Raw genomic sequence first — 20,677 nt, 5'->3', positions numbered from 1 at the left:
TGTCGTGTTCATCAGTGAATGTGTTGTCGTGTTCATTAGTGACTGTGTTGTTGTGTTAATCAGTGACTGTGTTGTGTTCATCAGTGACTGTGTTCATCAGTGACTGTGTTGTCGTGTTCATCAGTGAATGTGTTGTTGTGTTAATCAGTGACTGTGTTGTCATGTTAATCAGTGACTGTGTTGTTGTGTTCAGGACGGGCAGACCATCGACCCGCTGACCTACGGTCGCATCTCATCCTACTATTACCTGAAACACCAGACCATCCGCATGTTCAAAGAGCGTCTGAAGCCGGAGCTTCCCGTCCAGGATCTGCTGGCCATCCTGTCGGTGAGCAAACACTCGTTTAAAAGCATCTCTCATCTTCTGCTCAGTGAAGCGTTCAGGGACAGTGCACTTTAAACACCAATGCATCACCACCTTCACTGGCCAACATCCTGACACAGTTAATGATTATTCCATGAGTCCAGTTTGGCTTGATACAGCTGAGCACTCACACACACACACACACACACACACATAAGGGTTGGTGTGAAAATGATCAGCTCTTTACACCCGCCTCATTAGAGTGCCTCGCTCTCACTGATCACAGACATAATTGAGACATAAAGGCTTTTCACACTCCACTGACGTCCTCACGACATGACATCTGTCTCACACTCGAGACACCGCACAACTGATGCAAACTATACTGTTAAAACATGTTCTTATATCCAGAGTTTTTGATTTTAGAGAATATATTTTCACTTTCCACAAACGTGGTGTAAATTGGTGTCCTGTTACATTTATGTAAACATTAAAGGCACAAATCTTATTTTAATTTCCAAATAGCCTAAATCTGAAATTCTGTTAGCCAGTGTTTTGTTTTTTTAAGAAATTTTTATTTATTTAATTTATTTAATGGTTATTGCTAGAAAATAATGCAATCAGTTTGTAGTTTTCAAAATTTTGCCCCCAAATATTGATAGCCGTGTTGAAATCATTGAAATAGATCATCAAGCAGCGCAGATCGTTTTTTATGTTGATCTTCCAATGTGAACAAGTAACAATTTTGTCCAAAGTTTAAACAATTTTCACTGACCCCTTTTAAAAAATGACAAAACATTTAACATCATTATTTAGCTTTAAGCCATTTGGGGGAAAACCTGTTCTATCATTTTAATCACTTTGATTATTTATTTATTTTAATTTATACACTGTTAATATTATATTATATTTATTATATTATAGTTTCCATTCAGACCTGTTGTTGAGGTGTAATCATGTACAGTAGTGGACCAAAAGTGATGTCCTGTCTAGGAAAATTTTAATTATTGAACCTTATTTAAATATTAAATATTAAAAATGCGTTAAAGATTTCGTGATCGTATTGTGCAATTGTGCTTTGAGTCAGTTATTATATTTGTGATAATAATGCAATGAAACATGCCAAATTGTGCCGACATAATTTTTGGCAAGGCTGTCATACCAAGAAATTATGAACAATTATAATAAACAAGAGTGAACCAATGAAATATTAGTAACTGATTATGTTGTAGTCAACGTATGTTTTTCTCCTTTTCGTTTTTCCTTGCATAGTAAAATAAAACCTGTGGCTGTAGTTTTTTGCCAAATAACCAATAACCAAGTTTAGTGTTTTGTTCTTCCCTCATATTTAAAATCTTAATAATTTCAAAATATTTTCCTCATATTTGTATGGTTTAATCAAACTTGTCATTAAAAACCCTACTTTTGGCCACTACTGTAGATGTTGGACTTTTAAGATTACAAACAGTGTTTGGACATTAATTAAATAAACACAAATAAATATAATACATTTTCAGTTATTTATAAAATGTGTAAGAGTTATAAAGTATATAAGATTTATTGATAGCATTGGCACTGTTTGAAAGTTCAAAACATAAAACAGACAAACTTTTTACATAAAAATGAACAAAATTTTCAACTTTATATTCGTATAAAATATAGTGATGCTATTTCAATGTTTGTAATATACTTTTCTCGAGAGTTAAATTGGTAACAAGCAAGCTATATGGACAGTTAATATCTTTTTGCATCAAAAATAACATAAAACACTCAAGGTTTTGCTTAATATCACCATGGCTTCCAGTTCAACATAAATAGAACATGTAGATTAAATTCATGTTCTTTTTATAACTTTATGCTCTCTGTGGCTAATGATAAAGGATCTGATTGCCTGTGTGATTCATTATATTATTTCTTGAAGTTATCAGCTTTTAAATACTCCAGATAAGCATGAATAAAAAGTCAATTTAAAGGTTAATTTAATGCAAGATTTTTTGTTTAAGTGTGCAAAGCAGCAATGAAGACGTTTTTACAGACGATCATTCTCCAGATTTATCCATAACCTTCCTAAAAGAATAAAAAACGACAAGAAGACATCAGAGCCTGTGACCGCAGAATGACCTGGGCAAACAGAGGAGTCTCAGATTACCTGATGCCACAAAAGATTCATCAGCTGAACTGATCAAAATATAGAGATGAGAGGAGCTTTGAGTCATGTCTGTGAATATTAATGTGTGTGTGTGTTTGTGTGTCAGTAATAGGAAAAGAGCACATGTTAATGTGGTAATGACGCCTGAGGCAGCAGGGATAAATCACTGATCCTCACAGTTACACGTTTCCCGCTTGATTATCCACTTATTACATCTCGCTGTCTAACGCTTAACAAAAGCCTGACATGAGGTGGGCAGAACCCCCGTTTTCACTCTAACCAGTCGTTCAATAGCAACAAATGACCCCTGTGTGAGACGCCTCCCCCATCAGCCCCTCGTTCACCCGTATTGTCCTGTAATTACCGTGGAGCGCTTCATAATGAGACACGAGTCAAGAGACACGAGCCCCCCTCGTCCCACCACCGCGGTCTTGACCTTCTCCAGTCCAACCGCCAATTAAAATCATACAACAATGCTATAAACGGTTAAATCGAGACTTTAGTGTGTGTGTGTGTGTGTGTGTGTCTGTCTGTGTGTGTGTGTGTGTGTGTGTGTGTCTGTGTGTGTGTCTGTGTGTGTGTGTCTGTGTGTGTGTGTGTGTGTGTGTGTGTGTGTGTGTGTGTGTGTGTGTGTGTGTGTGTGTGTGTGTGTGTGTCCAGTAGCTCAGGTGGTTGAGAAGGGGTTCGACTCCCAGATGAACATGCTGATGAAAAGTACAATTGTAATTATTGTGTATTCTTGCAATGCATTGTAAGTTGTTTTAGATCACATGCAGAAATATTAATAATATCCTGCAATTTTAGCTCCTCCCACAAAAATGAACATTCCATGGAATTACGGCTCTCAAGAAGTGACATCATTAGGGGTGTAACAATCCCCTCATGTCACGAATCGATACATATCACGATACTGAACTCACAATACGATATTATTGCGATACTCCAAGACATATGATAAAAGGTTAACAATGTACTGTTGATTAAAATGCTAAATTTGGTTTTACATTGTGTGTGTAAATGAATAGTCTTGGACTTGGTGCTGGAAACCCAATGCACAGGACAACAGAGACACCAGAATAACTATATTCATGATTCTGAAGCTGAAAATACAGAATTATTTTAGACTAATATGCTTGCTCTCTCTCACTGACTAGATATATTTAATATAATGTAGGACACTTTTTACTGGTAACATCAGACATTTGGCATTATCAGGACACACAAATATTCCCCCATCGCATTATTATACATTATATTCAACATTATATAGTAGTTTAATGTAGTACTGACACTAAAACTCTGAAAACTTGATTTTTTCTCACAGTACATTTTCATTTTGGGTGAACTATCCACGATACATATTGTTGCATTATTGTACTGTGATATATTGTTACACCTCTACTGTTTACTAAACCTAGCCCTGTATCTGTCCATCGCAGTTCTTAATCTTTAACTGAATATAAGCTGGAAGTGGACCGTCGGGTGTCTTTGAGAAGTGAATGAGGTGTTCAGTGAATGCTGTGTGTGTGTGTGTTCTCAGGAAGCCGAGGAGTACGCCGAGCTCCCGGTCCGGCACAACGAGGACCAGTTGAACAGTGAACTGGCCCAGCGGCTCCCAATCCCGGTGAACCCGCACTCCTACGACAGCGCACACACCAAAACACACCTGCTCCTGCAGGCCCACTTCAGCCGCGCACAACTGCCCTGCAGCGACTACAGCACCGACACCAAAACCGCCCTGGACAACACCATACGCATCTGCCAGGTGGGTGTGTGTGTTCATATACGTGTGTGTGTGTGTGTGTGCTCACGTGCATCTGCTGTGTGTGTGTGTGTGTGTGTTCATATACATGTGTGTGTGTGTGTGTGTGTGTGTGTGTGTGTGTGTGTGTGTGTGTGTGTGTGTGCTTACGTTCATCTGTCGTGTGTGTGTGTGTGTGTGTGTGTGTGTTCATATACGTGTGTGTGTGTGTGTGTGTTCATATACGTGTGTGTGTGTGTGCTTACGTTCATCTGTCGTGTGTGTGTGTGTGTGCTTACGTTCATCTGTCGTGTGTGTGTGTGTGTGTGTGTTCATATACGTGTGTGTGTGTGTGCTTACGTTCATCTGCCGGTGTGTGTGTGTGTGTGTTCATATGTTCATATACGTGTGTGTGTGTGTGTGTGCGTGTGTGTGTGTTCATATACATGTGTGTGTGTGTGTGCTTGCATTCATCTGCCAGGTGTGTGTGTGTGTGTGTGTTCATATACGTGTGTGTGTGCTTACGTTAATCTGCCGGTGTGTGTGTGTGTGTGTTCATATGTTCATATACGTGTGTGTGTGTGTGTGTGTGTGCGTGTGTGTGTGTTCATATACATGTGTGTGTGTGTGTGCTTGCATTCATCTGCCAGGTGTGTGTGTGTGTGTTCATATACGTGTGTGTGTGCTTACGTTAATCTGCCAGGTGTGTGTGTGTGTGTGTGTACAGGTGTGTGTGTACAGGTTTGAGGGTCAAATGTCCTACTTGTATAGTGAAATATTATGGCAACCAACTTGTGTTAGGCCATAGAAAATATCATTAACCTGATGTAAAATCAATGGAGGTCTATGCAATGTCCTCACTAATACAGTGAAACAAACGTGTGTGTGTGTGTGTGCACACTTTTCCAAGACGGCATCCTAATGCTGCCCTGCCATCCGGTGTTATTCTGACGTGTGTAAACAGACTCGCAGTGCAACACACTGAGGACAGAGAGCCTGAAGTGTGGATATGATTTATGGATATTGGACTGTGAGGTCGTTTGGATGGTCATAAAACACTCTCCTCGGGGGCAGTCGTAAAAACCCTGCGCTCCGGATCCGGCACAGCAACCTGATGTCGATTGTTCATGCCTGATGGCACACCTTCGAATCTGTTTGCAATTGGCTATGCCTGAGACACACTCTTGAGTTTCTCTGGCCAGGACTGGACAGATTGTCCACGCTGGCGGTCCGGCTCTGCCAGCGGCTCGTGTGTGTGTGTGTGTGTGTGTGTGTCTGGGAGTGATTGGCTATGCTTCTACATGATGTGGTTACTTTTCTGGGTTCCCGCTGAGACAGTCCTGCTGGCAGCTCGTGTGTGTTCATAGCAGTCGCTCTCTTACACACCTGAGCTCATCCTGCAGTGATGTCACAGAATTAACCCTTCCCATGATGCCCAGCCGGCCTCATTACATTTTAATGTTTTTTTGCTCTCTCTCTCTCTCTCTCTCTCTCTCTCTCTCTCTCTCTCTCTCTCTCTCTCTCTCTCTCTCTCTCTCTCTCTGCATTTGGCATGAATTATAGACTATCACAGTGTGAGTTATTATATTAAGGTTATTACAAAAGTTTGGGATTGTTAGTTTATTTAATGTTTTTGAATGGAGTCACCAAGGCTGCATTTATTTGATCAAAAATGCAGTAAAAACATTGTGAATATGTTTATGTTTTCTGTGTGAATAAATTGTAATTGAATTTTCAGCATCATTACTCCAGTCTTCAGTGTCACATGATCCTTCAGAAATCACTCTAATATGATGATTTGATGCTCAAGAAACATTTAACATTTAGCAAATAATCTGGTTCACAAACCTTTGAACCATAAAGTGAATCTTTTATATGTGAACTTTGTGTCCAAAATTCAATTATCTGTTTTGTTTTGACAGTTTTGTGATTTTCAAATGAATAAATAAATAGATGTAGTTACGTTGTGCTTATTCAAATAAGTACTGAGTAATATTAAATAACTACATAGAGTTACTGTTAGGGTTTGGTTTAGGGCTATTTTGGTTTACTTGAATTACGCTTAATTTACTGTTATTATTATAGTAAGTACATGTAGTAACGTTTAACTGCGTCACCTTATAATAGTGTTACCCTATCATCCTTTAAAATTAGCAATGCTTCACAATTTAAATGTGAAATAAGACTTGTTAGGCATCATTGAAGGAGTAGAGACTGTGTAAAATTCATATTTTGAACCCAAAAAGTCAGTGGATTTTTATAATCAGACCATAAGGAAACAGACCTGACCGAATGCACTCATCTAATATACTGATACACATGCGCTTTCTTTCTTTATGTTCACTGAAGACATAAATGAATGTGAGCATTTTGACACATAAGTATGTGCATGTAACCGCTGAAGCCCAATAAGGCGGCAAAATGAACTAGTTTCAGTTCTGTGCGCCGTATGAGCAGCGGCTTCTCAGACAGCACTCGCATATTATTAAGTTCACTTTTGCCGCTTATTGCATTTCAGCAGTTTAAAATCACTTGTTTTTATACTGCAATGCTTAAAAATGCGATCGTATTCAAACGATAAGCTTTTGTGATCACGCGGCACAGCAACGTCACATGAGCGTAACCGCGATAGAGACCATAGTACAAAATCTCTATCAGCTGTCAAATATCTCGCAGTTCATCGTGTCCCACCCTATCGGCTGTTGGATAACTAGTCACCCGTCCTCGTTTATTTCCAGTCCTCTTTTGTGTATTGGTCAAGCTTCCGGTTCGCTATCTGAATTACTGTTATTTCTTCAGTCGCTGTCTGTCTGTCCGTCCGTCTCTCGTTCCGGAAAGGTTTGTCATCTCATCCTGTTGCTGTCCTCAATTTACTCAAGCAGCTACTGTGAAATGTTAATCACAACTTTAATTTGTACTGCATTAGCATTTTGATTAACTTGCAGGGCTTTCCGGTGCTCTTCAGGTGCTTTTTACTCATAGTTACAGAGGAAATGACTTTTTGATTAATTAAGTTTGTTAGCGCAGCTGAGCTCAGCAGACTCTCACCTTCGCTAGAGGAAGAGAGAGGGACAGAGCCACTAAGAGGCTTAGGAAATGTAGAAGACGGTTTGGCATATAAATAAAGACATACCAATGGTGTTCAGTGATATTCTTAATGGTCTAATTTCACTCAGTGAGTGTTTGTACTCAATACCAACATCATGTAGTTTATCTAAAAGTATGATTATATTTACAGAAAGATAAAATCAGATGCCATAAATTGATGTTTCTCTACTCTAAGCTAGTCTAAACTAGTTCAAATCTTCATGTTCTTCACCTAGATAAATGTTCTTTCTTTTTGGATGAGGTCTGTTAGCATATGTTAACTACCTGCCATGCATATAATGTTAAGTTTTGATTTCGCTGAATAGAAACTGCATGTATTGCATGGAAGGATTTGATCTGCTGTAAAGTGTAACAACAACAGTCATCAGGCCGTCGACGCTTTCTGCAGGCACTTATTACAATAGTTGATTGTTTATACTATTATGTGTATTACATTATGTATTTTAACAGTGTTGTTCTATAAATCCATAAAATTACTTGCTTATATACTTTATGTAAACCATTTATTATTGCCTCGTTGTTATTATGTATGTATTTTAAGTCATTTTAAAGGCTATTGTTCACTTAAGTCTGTTTTTATTACCCCCAAAAATATTATCCAATTGCTCAATTAATTGTCAAAATTGTCAATTGTTTACCAAAATAATTGTTAGTGACAACCCTAGATTAGTTAAATAATAAGTAAAATACACCGGCATTGTTTTGCATTTTGCAACTTTCAGTCGGATTTTCCAGTCATATTTTGTCCTTGAAGATTTCTTAAATATAGTGTTTCTTAAAAATGTCATCTCATCTCGTGAACCCAATGTCGTGTCTCGTCACCTTTGAACTGCCTGCCATGCATATAATGTTAAGTTTTGCTTTTGCTGGATTTTGACGGCGTGTGTTGAGTGTTTTCTGCGGTTCTCTGCAGGCTATGCTGGATGTGGTGGCGAATGAAGGATGGCTCGTGTCTGCGCTCAGCATTTGTAACCTTGTGCAGATGATCATTCAGGCCCGATGGCTTCACGATTCCTCCCTGCTCACAATTCCTCACATCGAGAAGCAGGATCTCTACGTCTTCAGGTACAAATACTTCTAAAAGTCATGTACGCGGTCTGTTACTTCCTTATTTCATTAACATTCGTCACTCATTTCTACATGGACGACTTCACTAATATTCCATAACGTGTTTGATAATCTGCTTGTGTTAGTCAACTATACTGTGTACAGAAAACTGCGGACCTGTTACAGATCAGAGATTATGCTTAACCAACATCAATATTAACTAGGGGTGTGACGAGATCTCGCGATATTAAAGCATGACGATATTTCTCGCGATATCAACGTGACTGAGTTGAGATTGTGGCAAAACCCTCTTGTCCTTTACTGCATATGATAATTCATACTCCGAAAGCAGAACTGATTAGTGTAGGGCTGTCACGATTCCTCGATTAAATATTAGGTTACGTTAAATAACGGAAGTGGCGCATTCCTCGGACCAGAATCCAGTTACTACTTTATCACATGTTTTTATTACCCCAAACAATATGATCCGATTATTCAATTAATTGTCAAAATAATCGTTAGTGACAACCCTAGATTAGTTAAATAAGTAAAATACACCGGCATTGTTTTGCATTTTGTGACTTTCAGTCGAATAAAAGACTATTTTTTCAGTCATATTTTGTCATTGAAGATTTCTTAAATATAGTGTTTCTGATCTCATCTCGTGAACCCAATGTCTCGTCTCGTGACCTAAGTGTATCCTCACACCCCTAATATTAACAAACAACTCACTTGGGTAATTAGCATGTAAATGTAACTGCGTTCAGCCAGTGTCCTGTGATGTGACATGCTGTAATCCACTGAAAACTGATTTGTCTTGGCAAGAGTAAATGGAATAAAAGTGGACAAAAACAGAACAAAAATTGTGATATACAAATATTGTTGTGGACAATTGATGGCATCTGTTGTTCAAGGGATCCACATTTTGTCCCAGTTAATTGTGAATGGATTTGTTCAGTATTCTGTGTGTGCCTATAGAAAGTGTCACTCATCGAGTGCACAGCGAGCTTGTGATCCAGCACGAGTTATGAGATGTTAGTCAGGTCACAAGCTTTGATCAGGAGTGACCCGAAGGTGCTCCTGAGGACAGCTGTGGCCACAGCATCTGTGTGGCCCTCCATTGTTCTGCTGTTAGCGTCAGGTTGTTTTGCTCACAGATTTAATGTTTGCTGCTCAGTCTTATCCCTACAGCATCAGTCAAATGGAGACATGTGTATGTCTAACCAGATAGACCCACCTGGGGCCAGTAGAGTGTGATAAGCAGCATTCAGTTCGACATGTTGCACCATAAGTTATGTAGAGATTCCCTGGAGAGCAGCCTGATGTGAAATCAGTCAAATCTGATGTGTGCATACAGGGCTTGACATTAACTGTTCGCTCACCCGCCGCTGTGGCTAGCGGTTTTCCAAAGTTACTAGCCACTCAGCATTTACACCGGCCACAATTTTGACATCGATATCATAGGGAAGAACGGCCATATAGATATTTTTTTTTATATTATCTCATAATTTGGCAGCTCGTATATTAGCCTGCTGTCACTTTAAGACCTGACGCACTGATCTGTTATACTGTTAGACATGCGTTTTCTTTCTCAACTGTTTACGTTTACTTAAAGTCCCCCTGTAGTCAATAATTGTTTCCCTTAAAACTCATCTTTGACCACCAAAATTACAAATAATTTAAAATAGATTGCCTTAAAATAGTTTGAATGTAACTCTACACTCTTGCCTCATTAGTATACGAATACGCAGTTCTATGAATATGCAAATGAGCCCCGCCTCCACTCACTCACTCTGCTCAGAGATCCACTGGTTGACGATCACACGTTGATCTGATTGGTTACAAGGTAGTTTGTGACGTCAGAAACACCAGCGATTTCAAAGCGTGTTTTTGAGACTGTCTTTGGTTCACTGCAGTTTTAAGGAGAAAATACTCAGCAATGGAGTCGACTTATGAATTTACACATGGTTTGTCTCAAAGCATATTAAAAACACCACATAGACACATAAACAACATTAAAAGCTGGATTTTCACCACAGGGGGACTTTGAAACATAACTGACTGTGTTTACGTGAATTCTTGCCAAGACCGGCATTTTGACATTATTTTATACTCCACTGTATGAAGACTTTTTGGGAATAATATGTCACAGTTTACTTTATTTTGCGATCCTCACTTATATAAATGAACTATAGTGTCCTGCACACACTAGTAAAAAAATATCTGGTGTCTGAATAGTTTTTTAGTTTGACTATAATGTCTTCCGTATTTTATATTATACTGGCAACCTTGTTGACTATTTCAGAGCAGTCTTGACTTTCTCTTCCTCTCGACCCATGTGTTTTCCGCTCTCCCGATCCTAACCCGTTGTCCCAGAGAGAGGCGAGTGTTCACTTCCCGTCAGCGTGTTAAACTTCTCACCTGAGGCTCGCTGATCATGACAGCGTAACATGTCTTAGCGGCTAATCCCGTCGCCATCTCTTATCTCACTCCGCAAACACCATCAGCATCACTCATCAGCGGCACACATGCACACGCTAACATCACCGGCGTTGGGTTTTCTCTCGCCCGTGACACATTTCAGTGCGGACGCGTCCCGCGGCGAGTGTAATTTGGTGGAAACACAATAAAAATGGTAAGAGAGGGATCAGGCCAGGCAGGATCCATCATGCTGTGACAGCGGGAAACAGGCTCTTGTGTGATTGAGGGTCACGTGACTGTGTTTTCGTGGACAGGAGGTGGAGCGGTGGATGTCGAGGCCCAATCGAGTGTCTTCCCGAGCTAATCGCTGCGTGTGACGGGAAGCAGGACAACTTCACGTCGATGGTGAAGGAGATCCTGCAGCCCAATCAGATCTCTCAGGTGGGTCATTTACATACACAACATTCACAATACATTTATTCATATTATTGAACTTTAAATATTAAAGTTGACATTTGACACTTTTTTTTCAATGTAATGATTTTTGTGGAATAAAAGTACTAATTTCTTTACAAAAAAAAAAAATCTTACTGACCCAAACGTTTGAACAGTTGTGTATATAAAGTAATAGACTATGATTGGCCTTGCATTGTGAAAAATACAGAATTAAAATATTTAAGTACTGTGTGTATACTTGTGTATACTGTGAGCAGCAGAAGCTTGATTACAACTGTGTGTAACAGCAGCTGAGAATTCCATGCATTTCTGTACTTGGGGTTTGGATGAAAAGTGAAAGTTTAAGACATGTGACTGACTCCTGTGGTGAGAACATTTGTAAAAACAAACATCCAAGATCCGGCTCTCAGTATTACGAAGACACTGCGTTTTATTGGCATTTCTCGACTCTGATTCTTTTGTGAATCACCTCTTAACAACATAAACATTCGAATAAATTCCCATTCCCCTCGCATCAGCACCAGCACGCGTGACGGAGAGTCAGGCTGGTCTCAGGTAGCAGCAAGATCTCCAATTACCTCCCAAATGAGAGGGTTTAGAGCTCCAATCTAAGTGCTAATTGCAGCGGTAATGCTAGCGTCGGATCCCAGCGCCGGTTCCCCATCAGTATTCCTGCGAACCCCCCTTCCTCTCGTCCTGATAATTAAATAAGCACATGCGCCGCCGCGTCCTCGGCTCGTTCACTGAGGGAGAGTAATCCTTGCATAAATAGCTGTGGCCGGGTGATCTACACCGTTTTTCCCTCCGTCTTCCATGTCTCCAGTGCTAACAGACGCTTTCTTGTATGTGTTCTTTGTTTAGCCATGTTCCTTGTGTTTTATTTTAGTACAGTTGTTGAGTGATGAGCTTTTATGGTGTATTTCATAGTCTACTGGTAATATACACTACTGGTCAAAGGTTGGGAATAATTACGTTTCTTACGCTTTTGTATTCTTTTGTATTTTGTATTTCTTACAAGTATTGAGTTTTCAATGCTAATGTCTGATATTGCAATCTAAAATCACTGATTTCTATGTGAATATACAGTAAAATGTAATGTATTCCTGTGATCAAAGCTGAATTTTCAGCATCATTACTCCAGTCTTCAGTGTCACATGATCCTTCAGAAATCACTCTAATATGATGATTTGATGCTCACTTATCAATGAATAATTGAGCACTATTGGTTCTTATTATTATCAACATTGATGCTATTTTTTGTGGAAATTGTGCTGCATTTTTTACCCTGGGCCCTTGATGAATAGAAAGATCAATAAAATAGAAATCTGGGTAACACTTTATGATAATTATACAGTAATAAAGTGCTTTCAAAACATTTGCAAACCATTAGTTTATAATTAATTCATAGTTAATATATTGTAGTCTCTACATTGTTAAATTAAGTATATTTATAGGCTATATACAATTAGTGAGTTCTTTATTCCTTGTGACTGTAATTTACACAATCATTATTCTTTAATTAGCTCATATGTAAAGAGTTAATGTTTTTAATGCTTTGTATCCTATCTTTAACTAAGATATTAGTTTTAATATTTAACAGTATTGTATATTAATATTTAACAGTGTGATTCCATTGCATGTATTTTTGTATGATTTGTTTTCTACCACACATACATTTACCTACATTTGCATAGACTAAAAACATACAGTATTGACGTATTGACTGCATGGTTATGTTTAGCTTTGGGGATAGGGTTAATGGATATACATGTTTATGGTACATAATATAATATGGTAAAAATAATTTGTGAATAGTTTACATTTCTATTGCTGTATTGTAATTGTATCCAAACATACTTGTACCTGTAATTGTTTCGTACGAATATCTTCATAAACATTTTAAACCAGAGTTGATAATGATTCATGAAATCATTAAAAAGTTGTTAAATTAATCAAATAAATGTTTGTGTAAAGTGAGTTGATGCTCATTTATGCTCAATGTATTTGTAAACATTTTAGGAACACTTAATATTAATGCATTTTATTTATTTAAAAAAAAGGACATTAATGATGTCTTAATTAATGACAATTAGTATTTTCTGTGACCTAATTTAAACTGAGGACTATTTACTCTGAATAACCATTAACAACTCATTTACTACTGGTTTAAAATACTGTACATCACTTATCTGGTTAATACAAAGCATTAAAAAAAACATTATCTAACTCTTTGCATCAGCTAATTAAACCATTATCATTTTAGTAATTATAGTTACAAGGAATGAAGAACTCAATATTTGAATAAAGGCTATTATTATATATTAACAATGTAGAGACTGCAATATATTAACTATGAATTAACTATAAACTAATCGTTTGAAAATTATATAAGTGCTTTGTTGCTGTATAACCATACAGAAACATGTGATTATATTATGACACTGTATAATATAATTATTATTAAGTGTCAATTAAATCTTTTGTAATATTATAAATGCCTTTACTGTCACTTTTGATTAATTTATTGTGTCCTTGCTTAATAATGTATTATTATTTAATGTATTACAACATTGTATCACAGTTTCCACAAAAATATTAAGTAGAAAAAACACTGATAATAATCATAAATGTTTCTTGAGCATCAAATCCTCATATTAGAGTGATTTCTGAAGGATCATGTGACACTGAAGACTGGAGTAATGATGCTGAAAATTCAGCTTTGATCACAGGAATAAATTACAGTTTAAAATATACTCAAATAGTAAACAGTTATTTTAAATTGTAATAATATTCCACAATTTTTTGTACTGTATTTTTGATCTAATAAATGCAGCCGTGGTGAGAAGAAGAGACTTCTTTTTGAAAAACATTACAAATCTTACCGATCCCCACAACATTGATAATAATCAAATCATCATATTAAATACAATACAAAAGAAAGCGTGTGGTTTAGCGTGTGCTAATGGTGTTGTTGTGTCAGGCATGGCTGTACGTGAGTCAGCTGCCCGTGGTGGAGGTCAGTCTGAGTGTGAAGGGCTGGTGGGAAGAGTGTGTGGAGCAAACGGAGCGATCGATCCCCTCGAGTGTGTCCAACATCCGGGACAAGTCCAGCTGGTTGTCACTGCACGCGGATCAGGAGTACGTCCTACAGGTGTCCCTGCGCAGACTCAACACCGGCCAGCAGAGAGTGAGTCCAACACACACGCTCCATTCACCTCCATTCACTGGTTTCAGTCCAACACACACACACACACAACAAGCCTTTCCTTCCCCAGACGCTCCATTCACCCCCATCCACTGGTTTGTCCAACACACTCACAAACACACAACACGTTGTAGCCGTTTGTCTATAATAAGTGTTGTATTGGAGTAAGTTATGTATAAGTTATGTATTTGTTTATTATTATTATTTTTTAGTATGTGCATATTTATATTTGTATTTATGTACTTATTTAGCTAATTATCATGCACCTGTCGGGTTAGGAATATATATGTATATATATATATATATATATGTGTGTGTATATATATATATGTATGTCACCGCGTGTGGGCAGAGGAGGAAGTGACATGAAAGAACAAATGTTTGGATTTGGGGATGGTGGTTACTCAGTTTTTTGACCACTTCGTTAACTTTTTTTGGATTTTTCGTTTGTTGAAATTATAAACTTAATTTAGAAATGTTAGGAAACGCCTCAGGTTACGTATGTAACCCTGGTTCCCTAAAGAGGGAACTTGAGCTGCGTCGAGATGCGTGGGAACGCCTCTGCGCGATTGCATCATGAAGCACGTATAGACTGGTGTGACGAGGCGTCATAGACGGGTGACGTCACAGACCAGGAAACTATAAAGCACACCCGGAAAACAGACCGCTCTAGCTTCTGATAGGCCGAAGCAAGTCGTTCACAGAAATGCAGGGAGTATGGCCGGGCGACGCAGCGTCTCTTTCCCTCTTCAGGGAACCAGGGTTACATACACAACCTGAGACGTTCCCTTTTAAGGGAACTCGAGCTGCGTCGAGACGCGGTGGGAATACTATACCCACGACGCCATAATAACCAATGTATGTCTGTGTGAAATCAGAGCGCACACTAAGATACAAGCACCCTAGACCCCGGAGTGGAGCCTAGATCCAGGTTGTAAAATCTCACAAATGTGTGTGGTGAGGACCAGCCTGCCGAATCACAGATGTCAAGAAGGGAAACACCCGATAACAGAGCTTTAGAGGCAGCCTTACTCCTGGTAGAATAGGCCTGGACAGCCATAGGTGAAGGCTGACCAGCCGCTTCATAAGCAAGTGAGAGAGCCTCAACCACCCACTTGCTCATTCTCTGCTTAGATGCAGGGTACCCTTTTCTGGGTGACCCGAAACAGACAAATAGTTGATCCGACTTTCGCCACAGGGCAGCTCTGTGGACATCTAAGGCCCGAGCAGGGCATAGCAGATGAAGTTTTTCCTGGCAAAAGGCCTGCAGCTTAATGGGGTCCACAGCATTAGTAGGGACCTTAGGAACATAACCTGGCCTAGGGTGAAGGAAGGCTTTCACCATACCAGGTGCATCTTCCAGGCACGAAGGAGCAACCGACAGAGCTTGCAAATCTCCAATTATCTTTATAGAAGAAATAGCATGGTGAAATAAAGTCTTTAGAGTGAGGAAGTTTTCTGAAACCTCTTCAATAGGCTCGAAGGGAGCTAAAGTCAGACCTTCCAGTACAATGGCCAAATCCCATTCCTGTGCCCTAGTGCGCAGTGCAGGCCTCAGCCTCAGAGTGCCACGGAGAAAACGAATATCTCTACCCAAAGATGTGTCTAGAAGGGACACCAGGTCCGAGAACCAGACTCGTGCCGGCCAGTACGGGGCTACTAACAAAAGACAGGCCCCGTCCTGGCAAACCCTCTCCAGAACCCCCGGGAGCAAAGATATCGGGGGAAATGCATATAGGTATAGCCTCGGCCATACCTGGAGCTGGATGCATGAGGGAGAACCAAATGGGACAGTGAGTTGTCTCTGAAGATGCAAATAGGTCGACTTGTGCTTGACCGAATTTTTCCCATAGGAGCTTCACCACCTTAGGGTGAGGTCTCCATTCCCCGGGCCTCAGCCCCTGTCTCGACAGGATATCAGCTCCCTGGTTTTGATGCCCATAGGAAGTGTTTGAGAGGCCGAAACACTGCCATCATTTCTAGCCGATTTATGTGCCAAGAAAGTAGATGGTCCTCCCATAGACCTTTCGCCGACCGACCACTCATGATCGCCCCCCAACCTGTGAGGGAAGCATTTGTCGTTTGCATTACGCAACGACAAGGAGCCCCCGGCGAACCGGCAGGGAACAACCAAACTGACTGTTCTACGACCCTCCTCGGAGGATGGTTGGGAAATCCTGACTGTGGAGGAGCCTGAGTGGCGACGTTCTGTTTTTGGTGCACTCTGTGTGGCGAGGAGCTCGTAGACGGCCGAGACTGCTCCCGCCCAGCAGTCTCGGGGACCAAGTAAAATCGATATTTAATTTAGCTACAGCACGAGTCACAACCTCCATCAGCTCCTCATAAGCAGAGGTATGAGGTGGCGAATCCTCAAGTTCCCCTGCATCAATGCTTACAACATCCAGATCCTCAGAACTGGATAATTGTAGCACTGGTGCCTCGCCCCGGGGAGAAGAAACCGCAGCACGTGCTTCTCCCTGAGACAAGGCACTGGATCTGGCAGGTGACGGCAGAGATGGGGCTGGGTCTGTCTCAAACCCCTCTGTCAGATCCGTTTGCAAACCCCACAATGTCACCAACATCGAAAGGCCGACGCATTAAAGTAAAAAAAAACTGTGAGTAACCACCATCCCCAAAACTAAAATCAGCTTGCCCAGATGCTCCATTCACATTCATCCACTGGTTTCAGAGGAGGCAGGACAGCAGGGCTCAGGCGCCACGCTTCCCCAAACCCAAAGATGAAGGCTGGTTCCTCGTTCTCGGGGAGGTTGAGAAGAAAGATCTGCTGGCCATCAAACGCGTGGGATTCATACGCAACCGCAGCAGTGTGTCCGTGGCCTTCTACACGCCGGAGAAGACGGGGAAGTAAGAGCAGTCACAATGCACAAAAATGATTCTCTTACTTACTATTTTTGTCTTGTTTCCAATTCAAATATCAAAAAATTCTTAAATCAAGATGCATGGGGGGGGGGGGGGATTAAGTGAGTTTTTGCTTAAAACAAGCAAAATTATCTGCCAATGGGGTAAGAAAAAAAATCTTGTTTCTGTTTGAATTAAGATTATTTTTCTGGTAGATTGGTAGATCATTTTGCTTGTTTTAAGCAAAAACTCACTTCCTTAAAAAATGAATTTTTAGATATTTGGACTGGAAACAAGACGCTGCTACTCGAAAGGCATTTTGTCTCAGTGTTAATGTGTAAATGTTCCTGTAGGTGTATCTACACGCTGTACCTGATGAGCGACAGCTACCTGGGCCTGGATCAGCAGTACGACCTCCGTCTGAACGTCCAGCCGGCCAGCATCTCAGCGCAGGTCAACACTGAGATCTCAGAGAGCCGAACCGGCCCAAAGTGAGCTGGAGCTCGGTCAAAAACAAACCAGCGCACGCTTTGGCCTGGGTTATTTGATGGGCGATTGCTTTTGTAAGTTCTAGGAAAAATACACTGTACATGTGGCAAATTTTTTCATTAAATTAAACATTTAGATGATTTGGCCCAAATAGTCTGTTCACCCATATGTAACACTTTCAGATGAGAGATCAGATGTTTGTAAATGAGAGGAAACATCTAACGTTCACTCTTTCTGCCTTATCATTACTCTTCTTTTCTCTTATTACTGATTTTCACCTTGATTTTTTTTTTTCAGTTCGCCTATAACACCTTGCGGTACGTTTCAGGGCAAACATTATAGTTTTCGAATTAAGACTATAAATATATATTTTTGTTAAAGTTCTTTTCTTCTGAATTTATGAAAATGTTCTGTGTGGAAAGCAGTTTTGTTGAATATGAAAAATAAAACACTTGAATGCAGCACAACAGTTTCCAGTTTTTCCCGTGTCCAAATGTGCCTAACAGTTTCCCACAGGCCACATGCTTTTGTTTGGTTTTTGTTTTTGTTGTTTTTTTGTTGTTGTTTTTTTTAACATGTCGGGGTAAAAATCTTTAAATCTCTTCTCTCTGTTATTATGAGTATTTCTACACATCACTTCTCCAATTAATATAAAGAGTTTAAGAAATTAGCAGCTATTAAAGTAGCACATTTAATAAAAAAATATGTATTCATCATAATTAGTAGATGAAGTTTGAAGCAAATAATAGTCAATCGTAATATCAAGGATGTGATGGTTTGCTTGCGCTGCGGACACACAGTTTATACAAAATATCAGTTCTGTAAATATCGGTGCATCTTCTGACAAACTCTTCTTCTGCAAAGGCTTGCTTATAAATTGAAACAGTGTGATTAAAAACCCTAATTGTTTAATTGTTTTAAAGCGTTGATTTATTGGCGATGGTTTTAATGGCAGTGGTTTTGAGTCCCTACTGAGGACTTCATCATATATTGTAAAGTATTTTCGATTGTTCTCTTTTCCACCGACGCCGTTTAATCAGCAGCAAATTCCGGCTTTAGGAAAAGGTTAGAGCAGCATCAAGCGTTTCGTGTTTCGGGCTCATCCTGTCTGATTTTCTCCTGCTTCAGGTGATTTCCTCTCTCTCACACACACACACACACCGATGCCCTCCTGAGACACAGCTTTCAGCATTCACACATCAACATCTGCTGCATAAGACCAGGCTTTTTTGTTGTTCCTCCCTTAAAAAATGTCCTATTAAAAATGATTTTAATTTTTATCATAATATCTATCAATATAATATTTATCTTAAAATATTTTATTATTATTTTGTATTATTATATTGGCTGTCATTGATATCACAGAAAAGACTAAAATTTAAAACTGTGGTTTAAATAGGCTGATATAATATGTGAAGAAATCTAAAGTCTGCCGTCCTGGAGAGAAATGCTGGATCTTTATTCAGCATGACACTGATAGAAGAGGGGGATTTATTCCCATAATCAGCTGTTTATGATCTGCTCGGTTGTATCTTTCCCATAATCAGCTATTTATGATCTGCTCGGTTGTATGGAGTCGTGGACCGCAGATCCGCTGGCTTGATTTGACTGTATTTGTGTTGCTGTCAGGTCAATAATAACACCAGCTCTAGTGTAATATGCCTTTAAGGGAAGACACTCTACAGGCAAAAACAGTGGGGGGGGGTTTCAGACTAGTGGACAGAAAACATCCAAAATACATTTTTAACTCTATCTTTTAGAGCACTTTATCAATTTTACATTATGTAGATTTCAATTACAGTATATATCTTTAAAGGCCGTTTTCTCAAAATGAGTTTTTCCTCCTACATTGAGCCAGAAATCTCCACTTCAACAGCACTGACATACACCAAACTTTACACTTTTATTCCCATCTATATTATGAAGGTTTTTACAAAAGGGTTTTGTTCATATAGAATTTTCCTGCTTTTATACAACATTTTATTCCTAATTTTTTTTTTCAGATTTTATTATTTTTGGCTGTTGACAGTATTTTCTGATAAATAGAGATATCCAAAATCCACTCTAAAACCTTTGGCTCTAATATATCAAATAAATGAAACAATCATTTTAAACCTGACTTCATCCAATGTTCAGATTTTTGTTCTAGAAATGTATGCAAATTAGTACATATTTAATTAGACAACGCCTCATTTGCATATTTAAACTTTGAATAAAATTTCAGAAAACTTGTAATACATTTTTTTTTTTTTTTTTTTTTGCTATTATTAATGTAATCAACTGTTGAAGTAATAAATGCTAATATTTATTAGTTATTTTTTTACCCTATTCACCTGGGGTGTCTCGCCTTAAAAGCACATGAACACCTGTATCTTGTTTTTTACATTGCATATTTATAGATATGTAGTTAAATGTTTGTGTGTACTATAGCCTACATTTAATTATGTATTGTATTCATATTTTATATATATAAAATGGTTATATTTTAGGTGATTTGATTAATGCTATTATTTTAACAAAGGATAATTTGGCGAACATTCCATTATTTTAATTTTGCAGCAATTTTAAATTATTTTAATTTAGTCTGTTTTCCTGTATAGATAGATAGATAGATAGATAGATAGATAGATAGATAGATAGATAGATAGATAGATAGATTTAAATGCAAATGTTATTCATAGTGTGTTATGGGTCAGAGGTCAGCGCTTCTAACAAATCCTGATTCCAATCCTCATGGATCGGCCGCTAGTGAATGTGATCCAATGGGAAAATCCTGTCTGGTCCTTCAGTGTCCAATGAGCTGAGATCAGGGGAGGGTCCGAGTGTTAGCCAGACAGAAAGACTTCAGCAAACTCCTCCAAACACGATCCTTCTGGATACAAAGATGTTTCCCGTGTT

The 20,677-nt window shown here is 39.0% G+C and overlaps 1 protein-coding gene across 1 annotated transcript in view; it reads left to right on the top strand.

Moving 5' to 3' along the window:
- The window catches only part of ascc3 (activating signal cointegrator 1 complex subunit 3), a 224,412-nt gene extending 206,172 nt beyond the window's left edge, over positions 1–18,240 (top strand). Inside the window, exons 36-42 of the mRNA XM_084088603.1 lie at positions 194–328; positions 3,994–4,218; positions 8,216–8,367; positions 11,085–11,211; positions 14,207–14,413; positions 17,121–17,296; positions 17,644–18,240. Of these exons, the coding sequence (XP_083944729.1) occupies positions 194–328; positions 3,994–4,218; positions 8,216–8,367; positions 11,085–11,211; positions 14,207–14,413; positions 17,121–17,296; positions 17,644–17,785 (1,164 nt within the window). The 3' untranslated portion in view covers positions 17,786–18,240. The remainder of the gene's footprint in view (positions 1–193; positions 329–3,993; positions 4,219–8,215; positions 8,368–11,084; positions 11,212–14,206; positions 14,414–17,120; positions 17,297–17,643) is intronic.
- The last annotated feature ends 2,437 nt before the right edge of the window (positions 18,241–20,677 follow it).

Source organism: Abramis brama (assembly GCF_963993115.1).
Source record: "Abramis brama genome assembly, chromosome: 17".
Lineage (NCBI taxonomy): Eukaryota > Metazoa > Chordata > Actinopteri > Cypriniformes > Leuciscidae > Abramis > Abramis brama.
This window is presented reverse-complemented; position numbering and strand designations above follow the sequence as displayed.